Raw genomic sequence first — 10845 nt, 5'->3', positions numbered from 1 at the left:
CTTTCTAAATATCATTGTTCTCACGTCTAATGTTTCATGAAAAGTGTTAAAATCTGTGACAGTAAAATAGCATAATAAACAGCATAATAATAAAAGAAGAGAAAATGATACAGACTAATTATAAGACTTTTTAACAGCTCTGTTGTTGGAGATTTAATGAAAAACAAAAACAGAGCAATAAATAAGAGCTTTTTTAAAAAAATTTTATTCTGAATACACAGTTATTTTAATGACATTTTAAATATGCAAAAATGTCAGGCATCAACAAAGTAGAAACTCAATGACTTTTCTCAACTGTTTGACAACGTTTCCACATCCGCATTCAAACTAGTCTTGCAGAGCCAGACTTTTACAGGATAAAATCACTTACTGAGATGTAAAGTGGCACAGTTCATTTTGCTTTTATGCTACTTTTTGAGGTGGGTTATCTAAAATAAAAACAAAACACAGACGCACTCATATCAACCCTGTACCTTTTCAGCAAGTTTTATTCTTGCCAGACTTTTGATTTTCTTTCATTAAGCTTGTCCACCTGAAAGTTGTGTTAATTCAAGCAATTCAATTAGAAATGTGGTGTCGCACATTCTTGCTTTGTGTTTAAAGTGCAAAGCAACCGATCTTGTAAAGTGCAACCAATGTAATAATGTGTGAAGAGTAAAGTAGTGACCTGGTAGATGCGTATTGAATAAGTCTGTATGTAGCACGTGTCAAATAATATGCACTTGCTGCTAATATCAACCTTAGGCCAGTAGGTTCAACTATGGAGATTGAGTCAAAATAAATTTTTGTATTGAAAATAACTTTTGCACTGGTGTGCATGTTTTTTTTTTTTTTAAACGGAAAATCAAATTAAATGACAAATCAAACAATTGTCACAATTTTCTTTGTTCAATATAAGATCACAATTGCATGAATTTTCAACTCCAATGAAATTAATTGAACAATTTCACCTCACTCTCTGGTCGTCTATTTGTTCAGTAGGGTGCACCCTCTAGGGCTAGGCTATGCAAATTTCCTAGACTACAACACTTTTGAGATCACCATAAACATTTACAATGTTCACAATTAATAATTTTGACAGTTCACTCAAAGTCAAAAAATAACTCCTTGGTGTGGAACACAAGGCCAAATAAACAGTTCAGAAGAAAACAGTTCAAAACTCAGTTCGAAAGATTTGTTCGGAAGGTTCAGTTCAAAAATATTCAGTTCAGTACGTTCGTTTGAAATGTTCAGTTCAAAAAGAATCGACTCAAATTTGATCCAAAAGATTCAGTTCAGGAAGTTCGTTGAAATGTTCAGTTCAAAAAGATTTGATCCAAAAGATTCAGTTTGAGGAATCCAAAAAAATAAATAAAAATAAATAAAATGAAACGTGGAGAAATTATTGGATTCAATTGTTCCAAATGACAAAAACAGATCCGTCAGAGCAGAAACGAAAATACTCAGTTTCTGAAAATACTCAGAAACTGAGCACTGCTCAGTTCAGTTTATGAAACCTATAGGCAATCAGAACGTTCCTACGCATTTCCTCAGGTGATGGTTGGAACTTAACTCTCACAACAATCAGTGTTCATCTCGCTGGGAGGGCTCGCTATCTTACATCATCACGTTGAAATAAACATAACCAATGTAGGACAAAAAAACCTGACCTGCATATGTAACAGGCCGTTTTTAATTCACAACACTGATTAAATTCACTGTTTTCAGTTACACATCAATACATACTAGCACGTATTTCCCTTTTTAACAGTTATATTTCCATTGTACTTGAAGGTTTAGAGATAACAGCACATTTTGCATGTCTCAGTACATATTTAATCACATTTATAGTAGTTTACACATTGCAAAATGCGTACTCACCAAATCCAAAGAAAACAAAACATATGAAGACCTCTGTTTTAATCCTCTCTGACGTTATTTTAACTTTTTCAAAGTTGCGCTGCTACTCGTCTCTCACCGGCCTCGAAGAGAAAAGAAAATGGCTACTCCCATCCAGCTACTAACCTGATGGGGCGGGACTTCAATTTAGACTTCACGTAATTGGACATTCATTAAAATGTCAATCACCACACTGAAATGCTTTTCAATTAATTATACCATTTTTTTTCTTATATTATTTTACTCATTTCTGGTTAGCTTACTGTTTTAACACTCTTTTAACTATTTCCTTTTTATAATTCATTTTCTAAATTATACAGAGTTACATGTATAAGACCTTTCATCTCTTTGTAGGTCTGATGAATTATTAAATCTGTTATGTCATGGGACACTGCGCATATGAAATGACAGTGAAGTTTATAAAATGAGTTGCCGTGTTTAAATAAGAGGGATAGAGGGAAAAGTCATGCATTATTGCACGCGTTGCCTCAGTTCCCCTTTGAGATCGTTCTGTCGGTAAGACTTGTATGCAATTTCACATTTTTCCATCACTCTGTGGCATAAAACCAATCGCCCATAGGTAATTTGCCATCCAAGCCAGGAACACAAAGAGGAGAACTGTCACGTCAAGACATTAACACAGACAAGCTCGGGGGTTAGCGTGCAGATTTGGATTAAGCGGATATATTTTGATCTTCTGTGTCAAATAAGAGGTTAAAATACCTCCAGAAGCGGAACAGAGGGATTACCGTTATAAACATAATACAGGCCCCCAAACCTGAATCGTCGGCCCTTGCAGCGACTTTCAAGGGTGTCTGGTTCACTACAGCTGCAAATGAGCAAAAACAGTTTTGTGGAATAATTCAGATTCACAAGCACGTCGTCGCCTCAGGGACAGAATATTCCTTTCAGAGAAACCAAACATTCCTGGATCACAAAGTGAACTTGAGGCATGATGATGCCAAAACACAGCATAAGACCAAATCTATTAGGAGAGGCCTGTTGGAGCGCATCGCCAATGATTAAAAACAGCATGCTTAAAAAATGTCACGCTTAAAAAAGCTCTTTAATTACAAGGAACCTTCCTAACAAATATTATATTTGCATTATAATATATATTTGTCCTGGCCAAATTCCCTCCTCTGGGCCTTGTCAATCACGACCTCCTAATAATCCCCGTTCATTGAATTGGTTTCATCACTCTCTCTCCTCTCCACCTGTAGCTGGTGTGTGGTGAGCACACTGGCGCCGTTGTCCTGTGGCTGCCGTCGCATCATCCAAGTGGATGCTGCACACTGGTGGTGGTTGAAGAGAGACCCCCTCATGAGTGTAAAGTGCTTTGGGTGTAGCAATACACAATAAAGCGCTATATAAATGCCTCATTCATTCATTCATTCATTCATTCATTATATTAGAATGTAAGAATTACAAATATCCAAATCACCTTCCCTTGGGAGTTGTTGAATAGATTCCTGCTTTGTTGAATGTTTTTTGTTTTTTACTCTTTAAATAAATCATAAGTTAATTAAAAATGCTCTAGATAAAAGTAATAACCTGAGAGATGCTTCCACAAGCATGTGATTGAATGTTGTTTGGTTTGTGCGACTTTAACAAGCCTTCACAGCGCTAGTCATTTGCACGCGGCTGCAGGTGGTCAGACTGCACACGCAGGTGGGTTCTGAAGATCCGAAAACATTACTGATTTTTAACAAGCTCCCTTTGACTTAGAAAGATCCAGGTGCTAAACAGAATTAATAATAAGATGGCCTGCTGTTCATGATCTTGTCCGTCAAGGAGGTCTAAGAAGTCATACAGTGAAAAGCTAGTTGATTTTTACTGCTGCTGGTTTTAAATTGGCTGGAAAAGAATTCGGACTCTGAAGGTATATTCAGCAGCATCACATAAAATGTATCAAAATGAACTGTAAAGACATTTATAATGTTACAAAAGATTTCTGTATTAAATAAATGCTGTTCTTTTCGACTTTCAATTCATCAAAGAATGCTGAATAAAATGATGTTTCCTCAAAAATATGACACATCACCTGTTTTCAACACTGATATTTATAATAAGAAATGTTTCTTGAGAAGCAAATCATCATATTAGAATGATTTCTGAAGGATCATGTGACACAGAAAATTCAGCTTTGCATCACAGGAATAAATTACATTTCACTTTATATTTTAATAAATACAACCTTTGTGAGTATAAAATACTTATATATATATATATATATAAAATATAATGACTGATTTGTTTCTTGCTTTGACATTCTATTGCTCTCACTCTCCTTCTAAATTTTTCCTTTGTTCTGTGAATCTCATGACAACCCGATAGAAATTCACTTTTTTGTTGCGGTCCTTTTTGTGGCTTATTCTGTTTGAATCGGCTTGATGTACTGATTTGCTCTTTATGAAGGTCAGTAATCACACAACTGAGTCATATTGATCAGAGGGACGTGCGGTTGTGATGGTGAAGGAAATCAATCACTGTTGTCTCAAATTCTATCGCAGAGAACAAAGTCAGACTCGATCAAACCTCCTCAATAACACAGGAGAAACCAATTCTGTGATAGCGAGGACTGAAGCAAATAACATCTGTCTAATTCGTCACTTTCCAATCTCAGGAGAGACGCAATACAAAGAACTGTGTGTTTCTGGAGCATCGAGGAACTGTCCACGGTTAAAAAACATCAAGGTTAAGCTGACACTAACAAGATGGGAAAACGTTTTCACAAATGTTTTTGCCGCAGTTTTATCAAGCCTTGAGATGTAAGACTCCACAAGAAAAAGCACAATAACCTGTGAATGCATTTACAGAAATTTACCATAGTAACCATACTTTCCTTAAATACAACATTTAAGATAATACAGTTATTGCCCTTGATCTCCTGAAACGTGTAAGAAGCAAGTTTTGTGACTTCTCAGTGCATGTCTGGTAGATTTGAGGCCATATATGCCAATGTACTGTAGATGTTAAAGCTATAGTTAGAATATGTTCATTTATTTTTGTCCAATCAAAGGAAGAGGAAGAGAAGGAAATAGAGGAAGAGGTAGAGAAGGACTTGAAGGGTTGATAGAACCTGAACAAAGAAGACGAGGACCAAATTTGACTCGAGAAATCCGTGCAACACTTATTGACCATGTTATCAACCATGGACTGACACTGATGGAAGCTGGACAAAGAGTTCAACCAAATCTCAGCAGAAATACTGTTGCGTCAGTAATTCGGACATTTCATCGAGAAAACAGGTAAGCTAACCACACAGTATATTGAAACTGAAGCTTGCTGTACTTGTCATCAATAATGTTTACTGTGACATTTGACAGTAGGCTGCATATGTATTTTATATATATATATAATTTTTTTTTTTTACATAGGATTGAGGGTAGAGGACACCAAGGTGGAAGGGGCCCTATGTTCACTCGTGCACAAGAGGCTGCCATTGTGAACATGGTTTTGGCCAATAATTGTATCAGGCTGCGAGAAATCCAAGCCAATATCATCAATGATGACAATATTTTCAGTAACATTCAACGAGTCTCTCTGTCAACATTAGGTCGAATCCTAAAGAAAAATCAAATATACATGAAGCAACTGTATCGGGTACCATTTGACAGAAATTCAGAGAGAGTGAAACATCTGCGCAATGAGTATGTGGAGGTATGTATTGTTCATCTTACTATGGTGTGGTATTGTGCACTGCTCATAATGTTCTGTCACAAAAAAAATACTGTCCAATAGATATTGAATAGCATCTTATTGTCTTTAATGTGTTTCAGAGAGTCTTGCAAATGGATGCAGCAGAAATTCAACATGAATTTATATATGTGGATGAGGCTGGATTTAACCTTGCGAAAACAAGAAGAAGAGGGAGAAATGTAATTGGACACAGGGCAATCACCAATGTGCCAGGGCAGCGAGGGGGTAACATCACCATTTGCGCTGCTATCACACAAAATGGGGTCCTCCACCACCATGCAAATCTGGGACCCTATAATGCAAATCTAATTCTTGCATTTCTTGACCGATTGCATGAGATTGTCACAGCATTACACCAAGTGGACCATATGCGGTACATTGTCGTTTGGGACAATGTCTCATTCCATCGGGCTGCTCTGGTCCAGAATTGGTTCCATGATCACCCTGATTTTGAAGTCTTATACCTTCCCCCATACTCCCCCTTCCTGAATCCTATAGAAGAGTTTTTTTCAGCGTGGCGGTGGAAGGTATACGACCTGCGGCCCTATGACCGTTGCCCCTCATTCAGGCCATGGAGCAGGCCTGTGATCTTATTGAAGCAGCTTCTGTGCAGGGGTGGATTCGTCACACAAGGCGATTCTTCCAACGGTGCCTTGCCAATGAAGACATAGCCTGTGATGTGGATGAAATCTTATGGCCTGATCCAGCCAGACGGAGAGATGAATAGTTACAGTATTCTTGTTGCTTTTACAGTAGTTTTCTGTAATTTCTGTTTACTTTACTTTTCTTCAGAGTCAAAGTGTATGTACTGTAATTCATGCAGTAATTTTTATTTGTCTACAGATTTTATGTTTCATTGATTTCATTGTTGGTTGATTACTGTAACTGATTATGGTAAGAAATATTGTAAGTATTGAAATAAATACTTGAAATATTCAGTCAGCAGCATCAGTGTTGTGCAGTGCTTTGTAAGTTTTATAGGCCTATTTGTGTACATTCTCCCTATATCTCAAACTAATCATGAAGAATGTTGTGGGTTTGTCACAATATTTTTCCCATTTAAATGATCCCTTACATAACAATGTCTGGCCAAAAATCTAGCACATGCTATTTCCTAAAATTCGTTTTTTTACAAATGTGTTTTTTATTTATCACAGCAGTGTGAAACTGGCTGCAATAGTGTCTGATCATTGAGGACTGTGTTGGTTAAATAAAAACTAATAGCATTTTCACAAATGTGTATATGTTTTGACTGAAGTGTGTATGTTTTGACTGAAGTGTGTCATTTTGCAAACAATCTTGGAATTATGCAAATTGAGTGTGGTGTTTGGATAATTGTGCTTATATTTGGAAAAAAAGAACTCGGTTTTTAAAATTGCGTGTAAACAATTGAAAAAAACTGTAAATACTGATAAAAATGATTAGGTTAATATTAATAATCTTATTAATAATATTACTATTAATAAAGCAGAATATGAACGCAACGGCCTGCACGTTAAGCTTTTTCTCCCCCATGGAATACATTTAAGGTAGGCTATATGAACGAATACAGTGATTTAAAAATACTAAATCTGTTTACAGTTTATATTACACACAGAAGCTTTTTTTCAGAAAAATTTGGTATTTTTAAATCACCGTATTCGCCCAAACTGTTGTGCTGCAGATTAGCCCAGAACGGAACAGCTTGCATAAAATGCTTAACGCAGCCTACTGAAGATAATAAAAAAGACCAAATATGCTATATTACATATGTATTAAAAGTATATACTGTGTACATGCAGGCCCAAAATATGAGCTGAATTGCACAATAAGTGTTTTCTCCCTCATAGAAAAGCGTGCTTAAAGTGGCTTAATATATATATATATATATATATATATATATATATATATATAGTGGGGGAAATAAGTATTCAACACTTGAACATATTTTTTATTAAACACATTTCCAGTGCAGCAGCTCACATGAAATTTTGACCAGATGTTGGTATTAACTCAAGAAATCTACATAGATAAAGAAATCATAAAATTACAATCCATAAAAAAGTTATATTTAATGAAGTGAAATAGGAGAAGAAAAAAGTATTGAACACACAAAGACAAAGCAGTACACCAAGGCAAGACAAAGCAAGACAACAGCTGATTTCACTAATTAGTTCAACCTCCTATTTGTGCAAATTAGAATCAGCCAGGTTATTGCAGGTTAATCAGTTAGAAAAAGCCTTACCCACCTCTGAATGCAAGTATACAAACATCTCATGATGGTTAGAGGCAAAGAGCTGTCCCAAGACCGTCGCAACAAGATTGTTGTGCTGCATAAAAATGGTAGTGGTTACAGACAGATTTCACAACTCTAAATGTTCCTGTAAGCACCATTGGGTCCATTTTACGCAAGTGGAAAGAAAAAAAACTCCACCATCAACCTGCCACGCAAAGGAGCTCCTCGAAAGATTTCTGATCAGGGAGTCAAAAGGTTAATCAGAAGAGTAATCCAAGAGCCAAGGACCACTCGGAAAGAGCTACAGAGAGACTTGGAAGCAGCAGTTGTCACAGAGAAAACTATAGGCAATGCACTCCACCGCCACGGCCTCCATGCATGCTCCCCTCGGAAGGCTCCATTTTTGAAGAAAAGGCATGTTGAAGCTCGTTTGATGTTTGCTACAAAACATTTGGACAACCCTGTGAATTACTGGGAGAATGTAGTCTGGTCAGCCGAGACAAAAATTGAACTTTTTGGCAATAATACCACATGCCATATTTGGAGGAGAAATGGCTCTGTGTATGACCCTAAAAATACCATACCAACAGTGAAGTTTGGAGGTGGAAGCATCATGGTATGGGGCTGTTTTTCTTCTCACGGTACTGGCAGAATCTATGTTATTGAAGGGAAGATGAATGGAGCCATGTACCAGGAAATTCTTGAGGTGAATCTGTTACCATCCGCCAGGATGATGAGGATGAGACATGGATGGACATTCCAGCAGGACAATGATCCAAAACATACTGCAAAGGAGACTCGGAATTGGTTCCAGAAAAAGAAAATAAAGTTGTTGGAATTGCCCAGTCAATCACCAGACTTAAACCCAATAGAGAATTTATGGAAGGGAACTGAAGATCAAGATTCACAAGAGGGCCCCGCGGAACATTCAAGATTTGAAGACAGTCTGTTTAGAAGAATGGACCAAAATCCCACCTGCGCACTGTCAACGATTAGTTTGTTCATACAGGAAGCGTCTTGAAGCGTTATTGCAAACAAAGGCTTTTCCACCAAGTATTAAGTATAATCTCAGTGTGTTCAATACTTTTTTCCTGTGTCATTTCACTATATGTATATGTGTGTATATATATATATATATATATATATATATATATATACACACATATGTCATTTCACAGCTTTTTTATGGATTGTAATATTCAATATTTTTTTCTCTGTGTAAATTACTGGAGTTAATACCAACATCTGGTCAAAATGTTATGTGAATTGCTGCACTGGAAATGCGTTTAATAAAAAATTGTTCAACTGTTGAATACTTATTTCCCCCACTGTATATATATATATTGTGTGTGTGTGTATGTGTGTGTGTGTGTGTGTATATGTACGCACGGGTTTGTTCACTACTCATACAGAAGACCGCGTGACGCTTGCGGCGATATTAACGTCTGTCGTCTCACTAATGCAGAGTTCACACTGCACGATTTTCAAACTCGTCGGATCGCTGTTGTTTTCACACTGCGTGACTATCTGGGGTAGCATTCAGTCGCTGCTGTGTTCACATTGCACGATGGATCGGCGACAGGGGCTTTCACATTGCACGATTTCACAATAGGAAGAATCGCCGACAACTCTGTCTGATCCACAAACCACGTTTCACAACAAAAAACACGCGAGAAGTGATAAGGAAATAACGCGAGAACCTGCGTGTGTCAGCCCGTTGTTCTCAAGCGAGACTGGAAGTATTAAAAAAATATAGCCCGCAAATTGTCTGTGCGCTGATTTCCAGCTAAAAAAAGAAAAACAGATTATGCAGGAGGGAGATGCAGGGAACATGTGTTCTGCAAAGAGTGGTAAATAATAATTTCGCAGTAACTGTTATGCTGATGTTGCGGCTGGTCAAGCGTTTGTGCTTGTTTCTGTATGATATAATTGTACATATTAAAATACTGATATGGTCTATAACTCTATAACTTCCCTCTGCCCTGTATCTTTGTCTCTCATTGGCTGAAGGTCATCGTGATGTAGTTTTCAGTCAGAAATCATTGCACACAGCGTGATTGTGAATCGGCGACAGCTCCAGATATTTAGCATGCCAAATATTTCACGGGCGTCAGCGACGTGTCGGCGATTCTCTCAGATCGCGTCGTGGATAATTCACACTGCACGATTGTCACTCGCGTGAACGAGCTCCGATTTGCCTCCGATTTGCCTCCGATGTCGGGCATTTGTCGGCGATTTATCAAAACCTGTCGGCGAGTGAAAAATCGGGCTAAAATCGTGCAGTGTGAACTCGGCATTATGAGGACATAAATACATGAACAACATCTCCAGAACTGCTCTGAGAGTCACTTCATGAGCATTCGAGCGTTTCATTTGAGAAAAACTATCCTCACGGCAACCTGTCAAAATAAAATTTCGGTTTCACGTGAAGACATTGGGCAGAACGTAATAGGCTACTACTACTAAAACTATTAAAACCTTATCTTTAAGGAATAATCATACAATGTCTTCAATGTTATTATCAATATTAAATTCTTGATGACTGCTAGTTGTTTACTAGTAGTGAACTTATTCTGATCTATATATGATTCTGATATATATATATATGTGTGTGTGTGTGTATATATATATATATATATATATATATATATATATATATATATATATATGTGTGTGTATATATATAACAAACAATGATTAAAAGCCTAAGTTTTATATTTTATTAAAAATATACGCTATGCACAGAAAATGAACATGCTAAGAGTTTTTTGTAATGTTTTGTCTGTGGGGGAGAAAACACTGCACTTTCCGTTCTGGGCTAATGTCTTCATTCATTAGCCTACCTTAAGCCTTTTCTATGGGGGAGAAAAAGCTTAACGTGCAGGGCGTTGCTTTAATATTCTGGGCTAGTCTGCTTTATTAATAGTAATATTATTAATAAGGTTATTAATATTAGCCAAATAATTTTATTCGCTTGGAAAACTAAGCACTGACTGTATTTTTTTATACTTGAGTCCAAGTTCAAAATAAAACTTTATGAACCATTCCAT

General features: G+C 36.9%; 1 protein-coding gene across 1 annotated transcript; it reads left to right on the top strand.

Moving 5' to 3' along the window:
• Positions 1-4911: 4911 nt before the first annotated feature.
• LOC131542278 (uncharacterized) lies at positions 4912-6251 on the top strand. Its single transcript, XM_058778794.1, has 3 exons — positions 4912-5129; positions 5259-5541; positions 5661-6251. The coding sequence occupies exons 1-3, from the start codon at positions 5047-5049 to the stop codon at positions 6249-6251; spliced, it is 957 nt and encodes a 318-aa protein (XP_058634777.1). The 5' UTR covers positions 4912-5046.
• Positions 6252-10845: the final 4594 nt, after the last annotated feature.

This window comes from Onychostoma macrolepis, chromosome 06, assembly GCF_012432095.1.
Source record: "Onychostoma macrolepis isolate SWU-2019 chromosome 06, ASM1243209v1, whole genome shotgun sequence".
NCBI lineage: Eukaryota > Metazoa > Chordata > Actinopteri > Cypriniformes > Cyprinidae > Onychostoma > Onychostoma macrolepis.
The sequence above is the reverse complement of the archived record's forward strand: the minus strand, read 5'-3'. Positions and strand labels throughout refer to the sequence as shown.